The following is a 19,584-nucleotide window of genomic DNA, read 5'->3' as shown; positions in this document are numbered from 1 at the left end:
TATGTTTGTTTGTTGTTTGTTGAGGCAGGGTTTCTATGTGTAGCCCTGATCATTGTGGAACTCACTTTGTAGACAAGGCTGGCATTAAACTCAGAGATTCATCTGCCTCTGCCTCCTGTGTGTTAGGATTAAAGGTGTGCACCACCACCATCCAACTAAGACTGAATAATTGCACTGCAATACAATACTACACAATTTATTATAATAGGTATATATAACTGTGAAACACAGCTCAATTTGCAATATGCTGTTGTACATGGATAAAATTCATGTTATGGAATTTAATTTTATGTCATCAACTTTAATTAATAAACTCCAGATTTAGGAACAAAAGAAAAAAACAAAGGTTCATCCCGTTGGAAACCAACAGTTTTTCTCTCCCAAGCCCTTTCTCTCTATGAATATACAAATTCTTCCCTTCTTAAAAATTAGATGCATCTTTACTCACTCATTGTTTACTACTGTTCAAGAGAGAACATGCCAAGAACAGAGCTACACAGACCTCCACAACATTCACCATCTTCTCCACTCCTCTCCTGTCATTCTGGACAGTATTGTAGGACGTATACACTCGGGGCTGCTTCATGTGCTCTGGCTGAGAAGAGGTCCCATGCAAAATCAACTTCCAGTTTACAATTCTTCCTTCATTTTGCATTCTTCCAGACTAGTAAAAGCAAGCATATGTGTATTTTAGACAGTGTTTCAAATATAAAACAAACTCATTCAACTTGCCAAAAAAAATCTCATAGTTAAAAATCTAATTTTAGTGGTATTGTGCATTTCATGTTCAAAGATCTATTTTGAAAGAAACCACTGGATCCATTCCTCTTATAAAAACTGATACTATGTAAGTTCAACATTTAAAAAAAAAACCTGATTTATTGCTTCACACTCAAGCATCTATTTTTAAAGAAGAATTCCCCGTGTAAATCTATTCTGTCACAGTGGTTCTGTTCTTGAAAAGCTGAAACGTCTATAAGTCAAATATCTAAAACTGTGGAGTCAGGCTATATAGACTTGACATGAAGTGGATCCATCTTGGTAAGCAGCCTGCAACTGAAATGGAGCTAAAGAATTGAGGAGAGGCTGGAAAGGTGGCTAAGTGGCTAAGAGCACTGGCTGCTCTTCTAGACGACCCAGGTTCAATTCCCAGACCCACATGGCAGTTCACAATCCTCTGTAACTCAAATTCAGGGGGATCCATCACCCTCTTCTGGCTTCCTTGGGTACCAGACATGAATGTGTTATATATGCATATGTACATACATACATATATATAGGCAGCACACCCATACACATACAATATCTTTTTTGTTTTTAAGAATTGAGGACAAGTGCAAGAACAGCACTAATAAGTAAAAATACTGCTCTCTACCTGTTAGAACAGAACTTACTATAGTCTTCATTTTCTAAACTATAATTAATTAATTGATGGATTAATTAATTCTGTGTGTATGTGTGAGCATGCACAGTGTGACAAAGCACATGTTTGGAATCCAGAGACAACTCATATGAGTTGATTCTCTCCTTCAACAATGTGGTGTCTAGGGATCAAACTCAAAGAGTCAGACTCAGCTTGATGGCAAATGGACTTAACTACTGAGCCATCTTGCTGGTCCTACTTTAACAATCTATAAAAAAAAGTTATTCTCAGAAAAAGGTAGAAAATACATAATTTGCATTAATTGGCTTCTTTAGAAGTTTAAAGTGATTTATTTTTTTAAATTATCTAGGGAATAAGATCTGCACTGCTGGTCCTTATACTTTTCTCTCAGAACTCAAAGGTGGAACACCATGCATTTACATCCCAACCTTCAGAGAAAGCAGAGGAATGGTCAATGGTACAGGAACAAAGAACTCAGCTATGTGGCTTCATATCAGATACAGCCCTGCCACTGCATCCTTGTGGCATCATACTTTAAAGCATGTCAAAGAGTTTTAGCACAAATCTATTATCTGAAATGATGGGAACCAGAAGTATTTCAGATTTCCAAATCTTTCTGTTCTTAAAGTGTTTATATAGGTTTTACCAGCTGAGAGTCCCAATTCTCCAAAGTCTGTAATGCTCTAAAATTGTAACATTTTTGAGTATCATTTGAGCTTTAGAAATAAAAATTAAAAAAAAAAACTTTAGTGTTTTTTTTTTGTTACTAAAAGTAGAAAAAAGATATTAAACAAGATGTATTGCTTAACCTGAAGCAGGCAGCTGCTTCAATGAGAGCAGCGGGAGAGTTGTGAGGATGATCTCCTTGACTGCAGCAAAGTATCACAGCAAAGGCTGTCCATGATTATGGATGGTTCCAGGGACCACAGCCACATGGCTGCCTGCATACCTTTCTTATCCCTTTCAGCATGCTGAGTTTAGTTGTTTCTTAAAAATCATTGCCTATCTTTCTTTTGCAAAGAAGTGGACAGGTCAAGTTCATTACAATCTAACTAAGTGATGTCATCAACATTTTAAAATACTTCGAAGTATTTGAAAATGAGCTTGGTTTCTTTGTCTTCTTATTTATGCTTACCATGTCTGTAATTTTCAATGTCCAGGTGCCTATAGGATTCTCTCCCCATGTGTGAACAGACATGAAGTCCCAATTCTTAAAGCCATTGGTGGATGTATCCCGTTCCCTTTCAGCCAACAGTACGGTGCTGGTTCCTATTTTTATACAACAAACATAATTTAGTGAATATCTTAACCTGACAGTCTGATCATAGGATTCACTCTAGAATTTAGTAACTGGGAATCAAGAGTGAGATTAAGTGAACTATAGTCTGTCAATGGGAAGGTATGGGAATCTTAGCAGTATTTCAGTCAAACTTCAAGGCATCTAGAAAGTATAACTTTCAATAGAGCCTACTCCCAAGCTCTAAGACTTCGTACGCTAGAAAGATCATAGAGTTAGACAGCTCATCTTTCCTTGTCTAGTGTTTATGGAAACTGAAATTATTCGACTGAATTTTATCAAAATATTTTGTAAGAAATATTTAATTATATTTTTATTTATTTATTTGTGTGTGTCTGTGTGCTCATGTATGTGCTTGAGCACTTACCCATACACATGTGTGTGAGCCATGGCATGCATGCAGAGTTCAGAGGACAGCTTGTGGGAGTCAGTGCTCTCCTATCATGTGGGTCCTGGGGATGGGACTCAGGCCATCAGGAATAGCAGCAGGTGTCTTTCCCTGCTGCCTATCTCACAGGTCCATCAACTTACTTAAATATATTGGGACAACTTTGGGTTGGATTGTGGTTTATGGCTCAACAGTCCTTAACTGATCTTAAGTAGGATTCTCTCAGAAATAGGGTAAAGTCTGTATGATTATATATATTCATATTCATATTGCTGTGAAAGACTTAATCACTATTCTCAACTTTATGGGTAACAAGTCCTGACTTTTTTTCTTCAATGATCCAGACATATCTATAGGTTTTGATAATTTTTCAAAAATATTTCACTGTCTTTAACCTGGTAAAATGAACTTAGTTTGAAAACAGGTGATTTCAGAAAAGCTTATTAATTAGCATACTTGAGCAGGTAACACCCTTTGTCTATCTAGGATCCAGTGACAATGAGCAGGAAGAAAAGATCTACCATCACAAAAAGAACTGTAAATGCCCACAAGGAGACTAAGTTGTACAACCACTGATTGGTAGTTGGAGTTTACCAGCGGCAGAAGTGAGTGTGACATGAAGGTCTCCTCTACGAGAATATTCGATTGTTGCTTCAAATTGCACATGTTCCAGGGACTTGATAGAGTTTTCTTGTCCTTCACAAGCTCTTGTTGGTATTTCAACAATTACTTCTCCATTAGCTTTCAGGGCTCTACATACATTAGAGAAGCAATATTGAAGGAAAGGTATCTCTCCTGCCATCCTTTTGCTTGTTTGAGACAGTTGCACAAGTATACGCATGTCTTGACCAGATAGTCAGCAAGGCTTATTGCTATCATAGAATTACCTGAATTAGAGTTCAATTCATAATTATCTAAAGATTAACTTAATGCATAAGAAAATGATAAGAGTTGGGCAGTGGTGGTGCACACCTGTAATCCCAGCACTCGGGAGGCAGAGGCAGGTGGATCTCTGTGAGTTCGAGGCCAGCCTGGTCTACAAAGCAAGTTCCAGGACAGCCTCTAAAGCTGTCTCAAAAAACCAAAAAAAAAATGATAAGAAACACAAATGTATAAATAAGATGATATTGCTGTACAATCAAATTCAAATAGGTTTTTCTTCAACAAAAGTGGTCCATGACAAAGATATCAATAAGATTCTCATTTAAAAATTGATTTAGTGTAGAAGGCCTTCCTGAGGCATGCTCCCAGGCTTTCCAGGCTCTGGGACTTAGTGTGAGTGTTTTTTTGTTTTTTTTTTTTGTTGTTTTTTTTTTTTTTTTTTTTTTTTTATCATTATGGTTGCCTTGATAAAACAGCTTAACAGTCATAGCAGATTCTGCTTCCATGACCACGCACATAAAGGGCCCTACTTGGAAGAAAATCCATCTGTGACATAGAACTACAGTATGAAGTAGGGCTACTTTGGAAATAAGCCTTAGATAACACTAGTTAGCAATACTGGATTCCTTCAATTCTAAAATCCATTTTTAGAACAAACAATAATATCTTAAATCTAGATGTTGATTGTTCTTGGTTTGAGGATGTTTTGTCTTAATGTTATATAAAACAATGGTGCCTCTGAGGCTTAATGCTACACTGTAGGTAGTCTGCAAGAAGAAAATGAAAATATGTTTACATGACCAGCAGATCTTTGTTTTTTCCATGACTCCCCATAGAGACACAGACAAAGCAAATACTGGTAAAATCCATCCTCATTTATTTCATAAGACCAAGTGCATGAGAAAAAATTTAAATGACAACATCTTAATAAAACTGTGCTTTGGGCATATAGTTGTTTAAAATTCTCAGAGATACTTACCTAGGCTCAAAGTTATTGTCTTTTACAACACATTCGTTCTTCTCTGGCACACTTCTCCAGGTCCTAGGATCAGCCAGATCCACCAGAGCTTTGGCATTTAGCAAACCAAATCCAAACCGACTATTCACCATCAAGCCTGCACCATTCTTTTTCCAACCTGGATTATTGGCCAATGGGTCATACTCAGAGGTCCAGACAACCAGATGCTGCATATCTCGCCAGGTGAGATTTGGGCTAGAGAGAAAGTGACCCAAAGTATCTTTTAGGGACAAAATGAAGTATTCTTATAAAATCAAGTGCTACAAAACCTAAGTTCAAGTGGATCAAAGACCTCAACATAAATCCAGATACTCTGAACCTGACAGAAGAGAAAGTAGGAAGTAGTCTTGAACATATTGGCACAGGAGACTACTTCTTAAATATAACACCAGTAGCATAGACACTGAGAGAAACAATTAATAAATGGGACCTCTTGAAACTAAGAAGCTTTTGTAGGGCAAAAGACATGGTCAATAAGACAAAATGACAGCCTACAGAATGGGAAAAGATCTTCACCAACCCCACATCTAACAGAGGACTGATTTCCAGAATATACAAAGAACTCAAGAAACTAGATACCAAAATACCTAACAGTCTAATTACAAAATGGTCTATAGAGCTAAACAGAATTCTCAACAGAGGAAGCTCAAATGGCTGAAAGACATTTAAGGAATTGTTCAACACCCTTAGTCACCAAGGAAATGCAAATCAAAATGACTCTGAGATACCATCTTACACCTCTCAGAACAGCTAAGATCAAAAACACTGGAGACAGCTTATGTTGCAGAGGATGTGGAGCAAGGGGAACACTCCTCCAATGTTGGTGGGAATGCAAACTGGTAGAGTCACTTTGGAAATCAGAAAATTGGGAATCAACCACCCTCAAGACCCAGCTATACCACTCTTGGGTATATACTCAAGGAACACTCAATCATACAAGAACAGATGCTCAACTATGTTCATAGCAGCATTATTTGTAATAGCCAGAACCTGGAAACAACCTAGATGCCCCTCAACTGAAGAATGGATAAAGAAAATGTGGTACATATACACAATGAAGTACTACTCAGCAAAGAAAAACAATGACAACATGAGGTTTGCAGGCAAATGGATAAAACTAGAAAATATCATCCTGAGTGAGGTAACCCAGACTCAGATAGACAAACATCGTATGTACTCACTCATAAAAGGATACTAGATGTGGAGCAAGGGATAGTCAGCCTACAACCCATAGCTCCAGGGAGGCTGGCTAGTAAGGATGACCCTAGGAAAGACACAGGGATTGCCCAGTGATAGAGAAATGGATGAGATCTACATAACAAAACTAGGGGTGAGGGGAGGGTAATGGAGGGCTAGAGTCAGGGGAAAGAGAGCTTAGGAAAGACAGAGATTCTAGCTGGATCTGGAACAGAGTGGGAGAACAAGGAGGGAGATGCCATGATAAATGAAGACACCATGGGAATATGAAGAAGTAGAGTGCTAGGGAGGTCCCCAGGAATCCACAATGAGGACTCCACCATAGACTACTGACAATGGTGGAGAGGGTACCTGAGCTAACTTGCTCTGGTGACTGGATGGCTGAATACCCTAAATGTCATCACAGAACCCGCATCCATTGACAGATGGAATCAGATGCAGAGATCTAAGACTGGTCCCAGGTGGAACTCCATGGGCGGGGGATGTGGAAACCATGCTTGGAGGGAGTGCACAGACAGCTAGCCAGACTAGTAGAGATGCATAAACTGTGGACCAATGGCTGGGGAGCCCCCATGGTGCTGGACTGGGCCCTCTGGATAGGTGAGACAGTTGTTTTGAGGGGTCCCCAAGCAGTGGGACAGGGGCCTGTCCCTAGTACATGAGCTGGCTTTTTGGAGCCTGGTGCCTGTTATGAGACACTTTGCACAGCCTTGGCGCTGGAAGGAGGGGCTTGGACCTGCCTCAACTGAGTGTGCTGGGCTCTGCTGACTCCCTATGGGAGACCTTGCCTTGGGGGAGGTGGGAGTGGGGGGTGGGTTGGGGGGGGGGGAGGAGAGAGTACAGGGAAATCTGTGACTAATATGTGGGATGAATGGAAAATTTCTTAATTAAAATAAACAAACAAACAAACAAATAAAAGAAACATGAGGAAGCTCTAAAAAAATAAAATAAAATAAAGTGCTAAAAATAAGCATCTCCTTTTAGGGATTATTAAGTGACTTTTGTAAATACATATTCTCTTGCTTAATACTTAGTTCTTTTATTTAGAACTTACAATTCTAATATTTAGAATACAAGTAAATTGATTCATGGATTTCAATCAGATTTGAAAGACAGGGGCTTATAACCTACTCAACACATCTAATACATCTTGCCTTTTTTTTTTTTTTTTTGGTGTAGTTAGAGTTCCATATTCCTGGGTTCCACATATTTAGGATTCAATCAAACATGGATAAGAAAATTTTCAAAAGAAAAACTTTTCACTTGTACTGATGTGTATATACTTTTCCTTGTTACCATTCCTTAGACAGTCCAGTGTAACATAGGATTTATATTGTATTAGGTATTATAAGTAATCTGGAAATTACTTAAAATATATGAGAAGATGTATATATATTGTTTATAATTACTATACCATTTCATATAAGAGACATGAGCACTATAGAACATGATCCTAAACCTGATCCTTGCCAGATATTGAGGGATGAGAGTAGATGAAAGTTGTCAAGAAATTCTTGGCTTCATGAGATTACTCTTGAAAGGAGCTATGTTAAATATTGTTAGAATATTTAAGGTTATGGTTCTAAAAAATTTACAGCACAGTTTAAAAAAGGCCTTTTCTATAACTATGTATACTGAAATTGCATTTATAACAATGTACTGTGAGGGCTGGAGAGATGGCTCAGTGGTTAAGAGCACTGACTACTCTTCCAGAGATCATGAGTTCAACTCTCAGCAACCACATGGTGGCTCACAACCACTTGTAATAAGATCAGTCACTCTCTTCGGGCCTGCAGGAACACATGCAGGCAGAATGCAGTGTACATAATAAATAACTAAATCTTTAAAAAAAACAAAACAATGTACTATGAAAACCTGGAGAATGTCCCTTCTGGGAAGACATATATGAGATGACTTTTGAAGAGTTAGTAGAGCTTCTCTAAGGGAGAACAGGGCAACTAGAGCAGAGGCAGCACAATGTAGGAGAATAGTTGGGGGCAGATTCCAATTCGTAGACTAGGGCAGTGAAGAGGCAACGAAGAGAACTGAGCCAGAAGACTGAAGATGGTGAATGTCACAAAGTGAGCTTAAATTTGACCATTTGGGCAGTGGGAATTGTTCTGGACTTTTGTTCAAAAAAACGTTAAAATTTGAAGTTTTAGTAAAATTAATTTGTCAACAACATGTGTAAGTTGGAGACTCAAAGTATTACAATAGATTCAATCTTCTTTGACTATCCTATTTAGATTTTCAGCTCCCCCCAACATGCTCCTGGAGCTCACAGCCTGCTCTGATGTTTCTCTTTCTCCACATTATTACATACTGGTCAACTCATTTGTTTTGTGTCTTATTTTCTGCTGCTCTAACTAGAATTTAACCTTAAGGTGTGAAAACTTATTACCTCATTCCCTGATGCTTAGCAAGCACACAGAAGAATGCCAGGCACAAGAATATACAAGAACACATGAGTATAGCCAGCAAGTAGGGGCACCTCAGATCAAGCCTGTTGATTTGACTGCTATTCCCAGCATCTGCTTGGTGGAAGGAGAGAGAATTGACTCCTGCAGGGTGTCCTCTGACCTCCATATGTTTGTCCTCTGTGGCACATACATGTGCACATGAATCTATCAAGTGAATATAATAAAATATCTAAGCTACACACATAAAGTCTCACTAATGTGACTACATAAATGTGAGCTGAACAAAGACAACACCAATAGACATGTCAAAGTGGACCAAAGAAAATCTATGAGGCCTCAATCCTACACAAAGAATGACGGGCATTTAATGAATACTGAGAGTGGAAAAAATGATCTCTCAGGAAAGAGTACACCAGTTGCCTTGAAGACATGCATACAAGTGGCATGTACAGACTGGACAGGTTATATTTAGGAATACATATATACATATATGCATATATGTATATATGTAACAACAATTAATAGAAAAAGAGATCATGCAACACCTGTGGAGCCTCTGTGGGACTGGACTTGATCCTCTGCATAAACGAGTCAGTTGTGTAGCATGATCTGCTTAAGAGGCCCCCTGGCAGTAGGATCAGGATTCATCCCTGGTGCACAAGCTGGCTTTTTGAAGCCCACTACCTATGGTGATGCCTCACACAGCCCTGAGTCAGGAGGAGGGGCTTGGACTGCCTCTACTGAATGTACCAGGCTCTGCTGATTCCCCATGGGAGGCCTTACTTTCTTTAGGAGGGAATGGGGGGTGAGGGGTGGGGGAAGGCTGGAGGGGTGCAAGGAGAGAAGAGGGGGTTCTCTGACTGGTAAGTAAAATGAAAAAACATTTTATTAATAAAAAAAGAGGTCATGAATTTTAAGGAGCAAAGAAGGTATATGGGAGGGTTTGGAGGGAGAAAAGGAAAAGAGAAAATCATGTAATTATATTATAATAAAAAATAATAAAGAAGAGTATATGTAAACAATATTGATGAATAAGAAGTTGCCTAAGTTAAATATTTTGATATAATTTTGAAGTTTACTGCTGTTAGTCATTAGACTTCTCCAAGACCTTAAGATTTTTATTGTTTTGTGATCTGCATTGTTTCCCTCTTGTCAAATCAATCATTATTTAATGAATAATGCTTATTTCTGAAAGGTTCTATCTTACCATGAGCATGCAGAATCATGGAAATCTGGCTCAATTTGCTGCCAATAAGGTATCAGTTAATCATGCCTGGGGTACTGGTTAAAGATCTGTGTGTGGTCTTTCAGGCATGACCACATGGAATTACAAAGGCTTTCAATGATTAGACTTCTAGAGAAAGCTACCTACATTTGAAACAGCCCTGGTCCAGAGCTATTGTACTGCTGCCTTTGAGGTTGTAGTCAAGTCTTTAGCTCTCTGGCCCCTCCTGAACTTTCCACAAGTACATACCTAGCCCCCAAGGGTAAATTCCTTTATTTGCAAGTCTCTCTGTTGGAGAAGTCTTCTTGAGTTACTTCTGCCAAGATTTCCTTATGGAAGAAGAGGTAGAAACCCTAAAATCACTTCTCCAATTTTATCCTCTATCGAGCTCCTAGTACATACATAATTATAAGCTAAGGTTCATAAAACTGCTGAGATCTGTCATTTGGACTCTCAGAAATGAGACAAGCATCCTGTCTATGCTAGTCCACTTGACTGATGGAATTAGAAAAACCATTAATGGATAGTCCATTGGGTGATTAAAGGCTTAACTCTCTCATTTTAACTTGTTTTAATGGGATGTTCCAATAATTAACAGTTCTACTCATTCTCACTCAGCTGACCTATATTCTTGCTAGATATACTAGGAAATGCCAAAGACTAGTGGAGGCTTGAAAGGGAGTCCAGTCTAGTGATACCTAGGTCACATACATCACAGTCACCCACTACATTTATAAATAATGAAGATTTCTGAGACATATCCAACTCTACCAGTGTAGGTAGGGCAAGATATTTATATTTTTTAAAGTCTACCCTGTTTTGTATAGCAGGAAAAATAGCAGGAATTGGTAGGAATATTATAAACATATGAATAGTTAAGCAAATTACCAGACACTTTGAATCATAGCATCAAAGTAGGGAGCAATATAAAAAACATATTGAACTATTTAATATTCCAAATGAATGGCTCGACCTCAGTGTGACTTTTTTCTTTCTCTGGGCCTGAGTCATCTCATCTGTCATATGAGAAGTTTGGATGTGACAATCTCTAGAATGCCTTTCAACTCAGATCTTCTGTCTAACATTAGAATTACCTCTCTGTAGCTATTGTTTTTCATTCATCTGTTTTGTGGCCATCACACACTCAGGAATCATTAGCCAGTAGAGCATAAAAGGCTGTATTCTCAAGGAACAAACTACTTCTGTCCCTAAAGCACATTATTAAAATGCTTGTTTCATTCTAGTCTTTAAAATAAGGTGTCTCAACCAAAAGCCTCCTATCTAGGTGGTCAATGGACACATGTCCCATTTGGTTTATCAGGGTTTGCAGGTATGTGTAAGGGGGATGAATATGGAGACTAATGGGTATAAGAAATGATGATGTGGTGATCACATTCAAAGTGTCCATTTTTTACATTTCTATGAAAGAGCATTTATTTGCAATGCTTTCTGTATTTTCAAATTTATGTATAATTTTTGGGAAATACTTAAGAAAGTTCATTGTCAAGCAATTAGAAAAATTAAGTCTTGTTTCTTAACAGTTATTCCTCAGTTGTGTGCTTACATTTTATAAATGAAAAGGACCTGCTAACAGTAGAGCTAATTCCTGTGAGCCTTCCTTTGTTAATTACTGCATAGCAGCATCTGTAATAATTAAAAATGTTAAGATTGCACTGTGTTACTAACCAGAGATGTTATTGAAAATAAGAGTTACATAAGTTAACACTGAAATTTAGCAATCCTTTAATTAGAAGAGATGGAGATTAAAAAAAAGTCCAGGTATAAAATCACAGATTGAAAATTTTTGCGATACCTGGTTCAGTCTCTACCTGGTTCAGTCTCTAACTGCACCTATTTGAGTTCAGATTTTGAAGAATTTCTCAATTGAACTTTCGAAGAGGATTGTCTCAATTTTGTGGGGGGTTGTTCCACTGAAGGCTTTGTGCAATATTGATGATTTATTTCTGTTTCTCTAGACTTCAGTAAAGCCTAAGGTTCATCTGTTTGTTGAATATCTCCAAAGGTGTGATAGGATGCAATGATTGACTTGAGAATTTTTCTTCCATATTAAAAGTATTCTGATTCTTCTGATCTTGCCTCTGAATACTGAGATGATTATCTGCAAGCTTTCTTAGATACATTTAATACATGCTAATCATGGTGCCACAGGCATTTATGCAGAGAATTTCTTTCTCTTGAATTTGCCTATTTGGTACTCTACTGGATATTCTCATAATGGATGAAGTTGTAAGAAATAGTTAAGTAACTGATTCTCAACATTTGACTTAAGTACTCCTAGCATTAAAATGCCTTTGATGCCTGGTTAAAACAGGGCTTCTAGGATGGACGGGTCAGAATCTGAGTTCTTAGCAATGCAATCTGGTAAAGAGCATGGAAAATAACCTCCCCTGAGTGATACTGTATTCAAGAGTTACTGCCTGGGAAAGGAACATGTTACTTTGTAGATTATTTCACCCAGAAATGATTCTTTCTTCTTCCCTTTGTTCTCTCCAGTCTCTTAGTTCCCTCACTTAGACATACAGTAAGGAATCTGTGACTGCAGCCTTTTGTGGGGACCTAGATGTTCTTTACATTAGCCTCCTTTGTTTGGTGGGATGATTGGCTTCCATTCAATATCCTCCTCCCTGTCAGAGCTGTTGGGTGCAGCATAGGATAGCACCATTTCAGGGCAGATAGGCCTGAGTTTATATCATTTTTGTGGTCACACATTTCAACCCCTCTAAGCCTCAATTTCTTCATTTATAAAATGTAATGTAACTACTAATTTCTATATTATAAACCTGTCATAAGAATTAGAACAAACATTGTATGTGAAAGTTTAGCACAGTGTCTGGACCACAGTAAGAACATGATAAGCACAAGAATGTCGTTCTTGACAATTGAATCAAAAGTCATCCAGTCTCACTTAGGTGAGAGTGAGTGTTTGAATAATTCAGTCTAGAATGACTAGGGACATGGCTTTGGTTCCTGTCTAGAAAGTCTAGCATTCAGATGTTCTGATATATAGTCTTGAATAGGGTGCAGAAAGCAATGCAGTTGAGAACAGACATCTCAACAATTGCTATTTACTTTAGTAGGATGGATATAATGCTTAGACAGATCAAGTCCATTGTATTGGTAACTAGAATAAAAATTTGTGAAAGTTAAGTCTTATACTCTGCACCTGGAGGATCACAAACTACTGTTTTAATCATGAATATGACAAGGAACTTCTAGAACCCACAAGACAGTCCCCAGAAAATTCCATATATAACCCCTTAAGTAATTCTTCATTTAAAAGCAAAGAAATTCACAGACTACTTGGAAACTAGGCATGTACTTCACAGCAATAGTGCCCTCCTTTAGATAAAGCCCACTAGAGACAAACAAGATTAATTTGGCTACATCATTCTTAGATAATTTCCCTCCCATGAAGGTATGAAGGTCAGAAATTTTACAAGCCCAGTTCTGGGGCTGAAGAGATGGCTTCGTGGGTTTTGAGTATTTACTGCTCTTGCAAAGGACCTGAGTTTGATTCCCAGTAGTCAGATCAGGCAGCTCATAGTTGCCTATAGCTCCAGTTCCAGGTTATCTGATACCCTCTCTGACTCATAGAGGCATTGCAGGCATGTAATGTACACACATGCATACACATAAATAAAAATAAAAATTCCAGTTCTTATGTAAAATTAACACATAAAAACATTATAAAGCTTGGTTTAGTGGATTCCTTTGCTCCATTGGACACTAAACCAAAATGGCTCTGATGTGGTGTAAATATATTTGTATGCATCTGACAAATACTGAATAGAGAAATAAAAAAGCCCAACTTAATCAAACATCTCTCCAGTTCTTCTTAATACGTAGACAAAGGCTCAGCTGCTCAGTACTCTTCCATGTTGCTCAGTGGACAGCATGTTCTGTTCTGTCCCTGTGAGTCTGGTCTACAAATATGTGGGAGGCTGTTACTCCCTCTTCCAGCTAGGTTAACCTTTTGTTACCAAACATCAAAAGGCAGGAATAAGGAAAAATAAGCTGTGGAAGCAGGTACGAGGTGAATAGGCACTTTTCCCTTTCTGTGTTAAGTGTTAGAATGCTAAACAAGTCTTATGAAGTAAAAATGTTACTAAATTCATGTTCTGATATCATGTACTGAAATAAAGGCCAGAGAGATTTAGAAGTTAAGTGTGGCAAAGTAGATACAAGAAACACAAATAATTTGAATCGAATTTTGGTTTATGAGAATTTTTAAAGAAAGAAGCTCAAGAGAAACAGACCGGCAAACATAGTTGGTTACTTATTAGCTTCATTGCACTAACTGAAGGTAAATGCCAAACTGATAAAGTATTAATGGATCTTTGGAACCAAAGTCATAAAACAAAGCCAGGGTCATAAAGAGGCAGTAACAGAAAGCAACTGGCCAAAAGACATAAAATTATGAACTTTATCAGTAATGACCCAAGTATTCAACAAGACACCATTTCCTTCACACAACAAACACTTTAAAGGTAAATACTGTCTATTAGTATTTTAGAAAGTGGCACTTTCAGACATACACTCCTGGTGAGAATATAGCATGATATTGCCTTTCAAGGCAACAACTTTCAATAGCATCAAAATCATTAAAACATACTTTCTTTTTGGCTCAAAATTCTCAATTCTGTGTGCTTGTCCTGAGGAACATATCAGAAATGCCAATATTTATAGAAACATGATTAGATGATGGCTTTATCAAAATTTGTATTTATAGTCTGTAGTAGTGTGAAAAAAAGGTCTTGCTTTAATATCATGTCTTATCTAGCTACAGTAGCTCCAGAATGAAGGTTTTACAATCTGAAGAAAACATACTTGTTCCCAGCATCTCTCCTAGGAAAGGATTTGGACAGAATTCTGCCTGACAGGACAGGCTTGGTACCCTGGAGGAGGACTAAGGGAAAACAAGAATTTAGAAAGCCAAGGAGTATTGACTGAGATGTGAGTCAATGTTTCTAATATCTTATAGATTTTCAAGTATTAGGAGATAATTTGCAATAAGATATATGCTTCTTAAATCTACACTGAGGTGTTAACAATGATAATTTCAAAGTAGCAGGATTTATCTGGATTTTGTTGTTGTTGTTGCTATTTTTGCAGTTGTCCAAAATTTCTCCTATAATCATATATTCAGAAAATAGTATGAGAAGCAGTCTCAGTAAAGCTGGCCAGATTTGGGAGCCTTACTTTGCTTCCAAGGCCAGAGCGAAGATGCCTGCAGCCAGAGGTGCAGAAGCTGAGGTGCCTGTGTGGGTCTCTGTGCAGTCATTATGCAGATCGGCGCTTGTCTGGAAAGGAGAGAAAGGTAGAGACATGAGGAGCATGAGAGAAGCAGCCAGACCAAGGTCTACATCTGCTGTGACCAGGAACCTCCACTTCTTCTTCTCAAGCACCAGCAAGTGGATGTTTGCCATCTGATATTTTAGTTCACCCTCCTCTATATGCAACTTGTCTATAATTCTGGCAGCAAGTTGCCTTTTCTAGGGATGAAGTACTCCCACTATGAATATTTTCTCTTCTGAGATTCTCAAATGAAATGTGTCTATAAAAAAGGAACTGTTTCTAAATCACTGTGAATCATGCCAGCCCATTAATCATCAGGTCCATTGTGCATGGTTGGGCATATTTAGAAATTCTAACTCAAACAACATTCCCTCTGGCCTACAGATTGACATCTGTCTGCCTTTGGAACACAGGGATATAATGACATCTTGATCAGACCTCTTTGAACAGAACTTACTTAGAATAGATTTCATATTAACTGTAAACTTGATTGGAGAGCTATGAGTCATGCCTTCTGCCCTTAGATGGGAATGGTTAGATTTAAAGATTAACCCACACATAGTTATGTTTTCAGATGATAAAATCTGCTGTGTAGTAGATGTGACCCATGTTTACATTATGTGGTCTTCACATTAGCAGAATGGGATATATATTTTTTGACTTCTTCTGAGACATAAGTGAGAGCCTGCTTTGTGAACAATATTATTGTATGTAAGTAATTGTGCAGGCTAACTTTAGGATAATAAAGAGGTTACTGAGATAAAGCACAAATACCACAATCACTGGCAGTCAGTCTGCTGGCTGAACAAGCAGTGGAGCCAAGGATTACTAAACAGACACCCACCCAGGCTTCAGTGTCTTAGTTTTAGCTAGAGACTTCAATGTGTGGAAGGGAGGTGTAAAAAAATAATTTGTTTTATTATCACCTCCTTTGGCTTCCCACTTAGTGTCCTTGGATTTCTCAAGTTGTGGTGGCTCTGCTTCTCAGAGAACTGAGGAAGTCAAGATGCCCTTTATACCTGTTGACGCAAATAAGCCCCCAGAGATGACTATGCAAAGGAAAAGGGTTATGTAAGAAAAAGCATTATTGCAACTGTCTCAAATAGAATCTACCATCTGTCTTTCCCAGGACTGGTTTACCTAAGGATGAGTCTCTACAAAGGTGGAAATCTCTTCCCTGTTTCAGTGTACAGGGTAACAAATTAGGAGAGTCTATGCAGTAGCAATTCTAAAATGCTTAATGGGCAATTTTAACATTTCAATTTTTAACAGAAGCCAACTCTAGGTGCTGTAGGAATAGCAATATCCAGAGGCTCTGACACCCATGGACAGATGTCTGATATGTCCCTTTCTAACACTATAAAGTATGCCTACCATAAAGCACCTTTGAGTAGAATGTCACAGTCTATTATTCAAGTAACTGAACATATGGCATGAGAGAGAGGCCAGCACCTTTCAGTGAAGACTACACAGCTCTGTTACCTAATGCAGGTACTGAAAGAAAGCAATAAAACACTGATTCTGTGCAAAGCAGACATTAATGCTGGTTATCTTTTCAGGGTTGTTAGAGGGAATTGTGCATATATTCCAGGACTCTCATTCCCAGAAGACCATACAAATATGGAGCCCTTCCCTTGTCTCCCCTAAAAGAAAAGACAGACAGATGTATAACACTCTGTCATAATCTACTGGGGTTACTGGCAACCAGTCCCCAGAACCTGGTAATTATTAACTGGGTCACAGCCTGCTGTTTTATTGAGGTTAGGATCTACATGCTTTATCTATCTGGATTCTATGTTCAGAGTTAAATTTGAGGCTTTAAAATTTTAAATTTAAAGTGCCCATCTCTGTTCTCAACGCCTCCAAACAGTTCTTCATCATTATGCCCTTGAAGGGAAATCCAATAATTGTTCATGACTCATGGAAGTAAAGGCACAGGCTTGCGTGGGCTAGAGGAGATTGAAGCATATAACTCCCTGAGCTGCTTCTCTGAAGGCTGAGGAGTTCACCCCAGGCGAAATTGAGACTGTTATTTTTCATATAGGTCATCTGTTCTTAAGCAAAATCACTGTGTACAGTCTATATTTTTATCATTTGCTAACGGACAAGTCAGACTACATCCCTATTATTAGAGGTTCAGCAAGCACAGGGTGATGAAGCCATATGACCCTGAAATCTCCCTCTAGGCTGTTTCCAAGGAGACATTGGACAAGCAGAAAAGGCATCTGGAGAGCCTGCTATATGTAATGACAGGTTTCGTGGCTTCTCTGAGCTGACTTAAAAAATGACAGGGAAGATCATCTTGGCAGAAGTGCCATTATCCCTGGAGAGAAACTTCCCAATATATGCCAATCTTTCAAGTGAGTAAGCATGAGTCTCCCCAACTGAGACATCAAGCTGAAGCAAATCAATTCCACCAAAGGTCAGGGAAAAGGATATTTCTGAAAGCATGCCTTGCTCCTCTACCTCAGCCAAGAGATAGAAACAAAAGCAACCTGTAACCTACTATTCGTTGGTCTGTGTAATCCCCGCTGCTGTAGGAGGTGGCCAGTGTGGAGGAACACTTCTCTGCATACCAGGGTGACAGGCCTTGCTGGGAGGCACTGCTGATAGAGATGGTGTAAATGCTGTCTGTGTAGCCATCACAGTCACAGTTATCTCCCTGACGACCCCCATTCCCGGAAGCCCAAACAAAGATGGAGCCCTTCCCTTGTCTCCCCTGAAAGAAAAGACAGAATATGTAACAGTCCATCATCATCTATTGTAGGTACTGGCAAGCCCACCAAAACTACCAGAAAATACATGCACAGTGTCCTCAGAGACAATTCTTTGGAATCTGTCTTTAATTTCAGGGCCTCAAGTGTCAATGTCAGATTGTATATTACAGACCAGGACAAGAGTGTCCCTGCAGTCTCCAGGTTTCAGGGCTCTCTCTGCAGTGGGGTCCAGCAAGGCTTTTTCTTTCTTCTTTATTAGTAGATTTATAATCTGGCCTTTAGCACATGAATAATTCTTTTCACTCTTCTCTTGGCTGTGCCACTGTACTTGAATCTTTGAACTTCCTCTATTTCTGCTTGAATCATCTGGCTGGCTGATAGATTGACAAAATCAAGCATTATTCATATCTGCCTTGCAGCTGACTTAAAAAAGACTTTGGGTTGAATGAAACTTGTCAAGGCCACATTTTCTGTGATTTTTCAATTGGTGCTCTCCAAAGCTTCTGCTTTTGTCTTGTCCTGCATAGTTCAAGGTCTTAGAATCTGCCCAATAATGCATTCAGTTTAAGTGAAAGAGCAACACATGGCAGGTGAGAGGATTCCAGGTACATGTGAAGTATAGAAGGCAAAGTGTTGCTACATTCAGGAATGCATTCTCACAGCAACGGGAAGAAGTCTAGCTTGTAGATTACCTACTACAAAATTCTGAAGAAAAATGAGAAAGATGTCCAAAGCAGTGTGTGTGCATGTGCATGTATGTGTGGATTTATGTGTGTGGGTGCATATATGTGTGTGTGTAGGTATACATGCATATGTATGGAGGCCAGAGGTCAGCCTGTCTGTCATTCCTGAGACACTATCTACATAGTTTTTTTGGAAAAAAAAATCCATCTTGTTTGTTTAAGGCAAGGTCATGCATCAAAGGTTGGCCAGGCAGTGATCTGTAGGGATCTTTGCCCATTTCTGCTGCCTTAGCACTGGAAATACAAACATGACCATCATTTGTGACTTACAAACCAGATGCTGGGGCTCAAACTCAAGTTTTCATGTTGTACAACCATCACTTTTTCAACTGAGCCATCTTCCTAGCCTCAAGAAAGATTTTAAATGTAAATATTCTGAAAGTCGAGGCTCTCTATGCCATGTTGGACCCAAATATGGAAATGCTCTTAATCTTGAACACCTATCCCCTGAAGAGTGATTTAGTCATTTAAGTGCATCTGAAGTTGCAGAAGCTTTTTCCACAATGTTCTCTATATGTTTCCCTCTAGTCTAGGTGTTCTCTTCTCCTAATAGTCTCACATGAATCCATGCATTAAGCATCTCACCTGTTTGACACCATATTCAAATGCCTTCTGGGCTAGTCTTCCAGGCCCCTCCACAGTTTTTCCATCATCATTAGGGCCCCAGCTTGCACTGTAAATATCCACATGGCCAGGGTTGAATCCAATTGAACTGGCCTCAATTGCATCAGTTACAATGCCATCCAGCATTCTTATGCCTCAGCAAAACAAAGAAACAACACAATGAGAATGTAACAGGAATGTCAGTGTGTCCATACAGAAAAATAAAACACTCTTAATAATCACATTCTTAAATGACTTTCTGAAACAAAATAAAACAAATAACAAAGCAAAACAACAAAAAGCAAAGCAGACACTGGATGTTTGCAACACCTATGAGGCAGTTCCTAGTAGCACCAAACCCACAATCTGTCCTCTGTGAAGGGGTTTGAGAGTT

The 19,584-nt window shown here is 38.7% G+C and overlaps 1 protein-coding gene across 1 annotated transcript in view; it reads right to left on the bottom strand.

Moving 5' to 3' along the window:
• Positions 1-19,584, bottom strand: part of Pcsk1 (proprotein convertase subtilisin/kexin type 1) — a 46,494-nt gene that overhangs the window by 4,480 nt on the left and 22,430 nt on the right. The window contains exons 7-13 of the mRNA XM_036207118.1: positions 19,173-19,345; positions 17,634-17,846; positions 15,032-15,132; positions 4,931-5,164; positions 3,664-3,821; positions 2,520-2,653; positions 503-664 (exon numbers count right to left, since the gene is read on the bottom strand). Coding sequence (XP_036063011.1) covers positions 503-664; positions 2,520-2,653; positions 3,664-3,821; positions 4,931-5,164; positions 15,032-15,132; positions 17,634-17,846; positions 19,173-19,345 — 1,175 coding nt within the window. The remainder of the gene's footprint in view (positions 1-502; positions 665-2,519; positions 2,654-3,663; positions 3,822-4,930; positions 5,165-15,031; positions 15,133-17,633; positions 17,847-19,172; positions 19,346-19,584) is intronic.

This window comes from Onychomys torridus, chromosome 15, assembly GCF_903995425.1.
Source record: "Onychomys torridus chromosome 15, mOncTor1.1, whole genome shotgun sequence".
Lineage (NCBI taxonomy): Eukaryota > Metazoa > Chordata > Mammalia > Rodentia > Cricetidae > Onychomys > Onychomys torridus.
The sequence above is the reverse complement of the archived record's forward strand: the minus strand, read 5'-3'. Positions and strand labels throughout refer to the sequence as shown.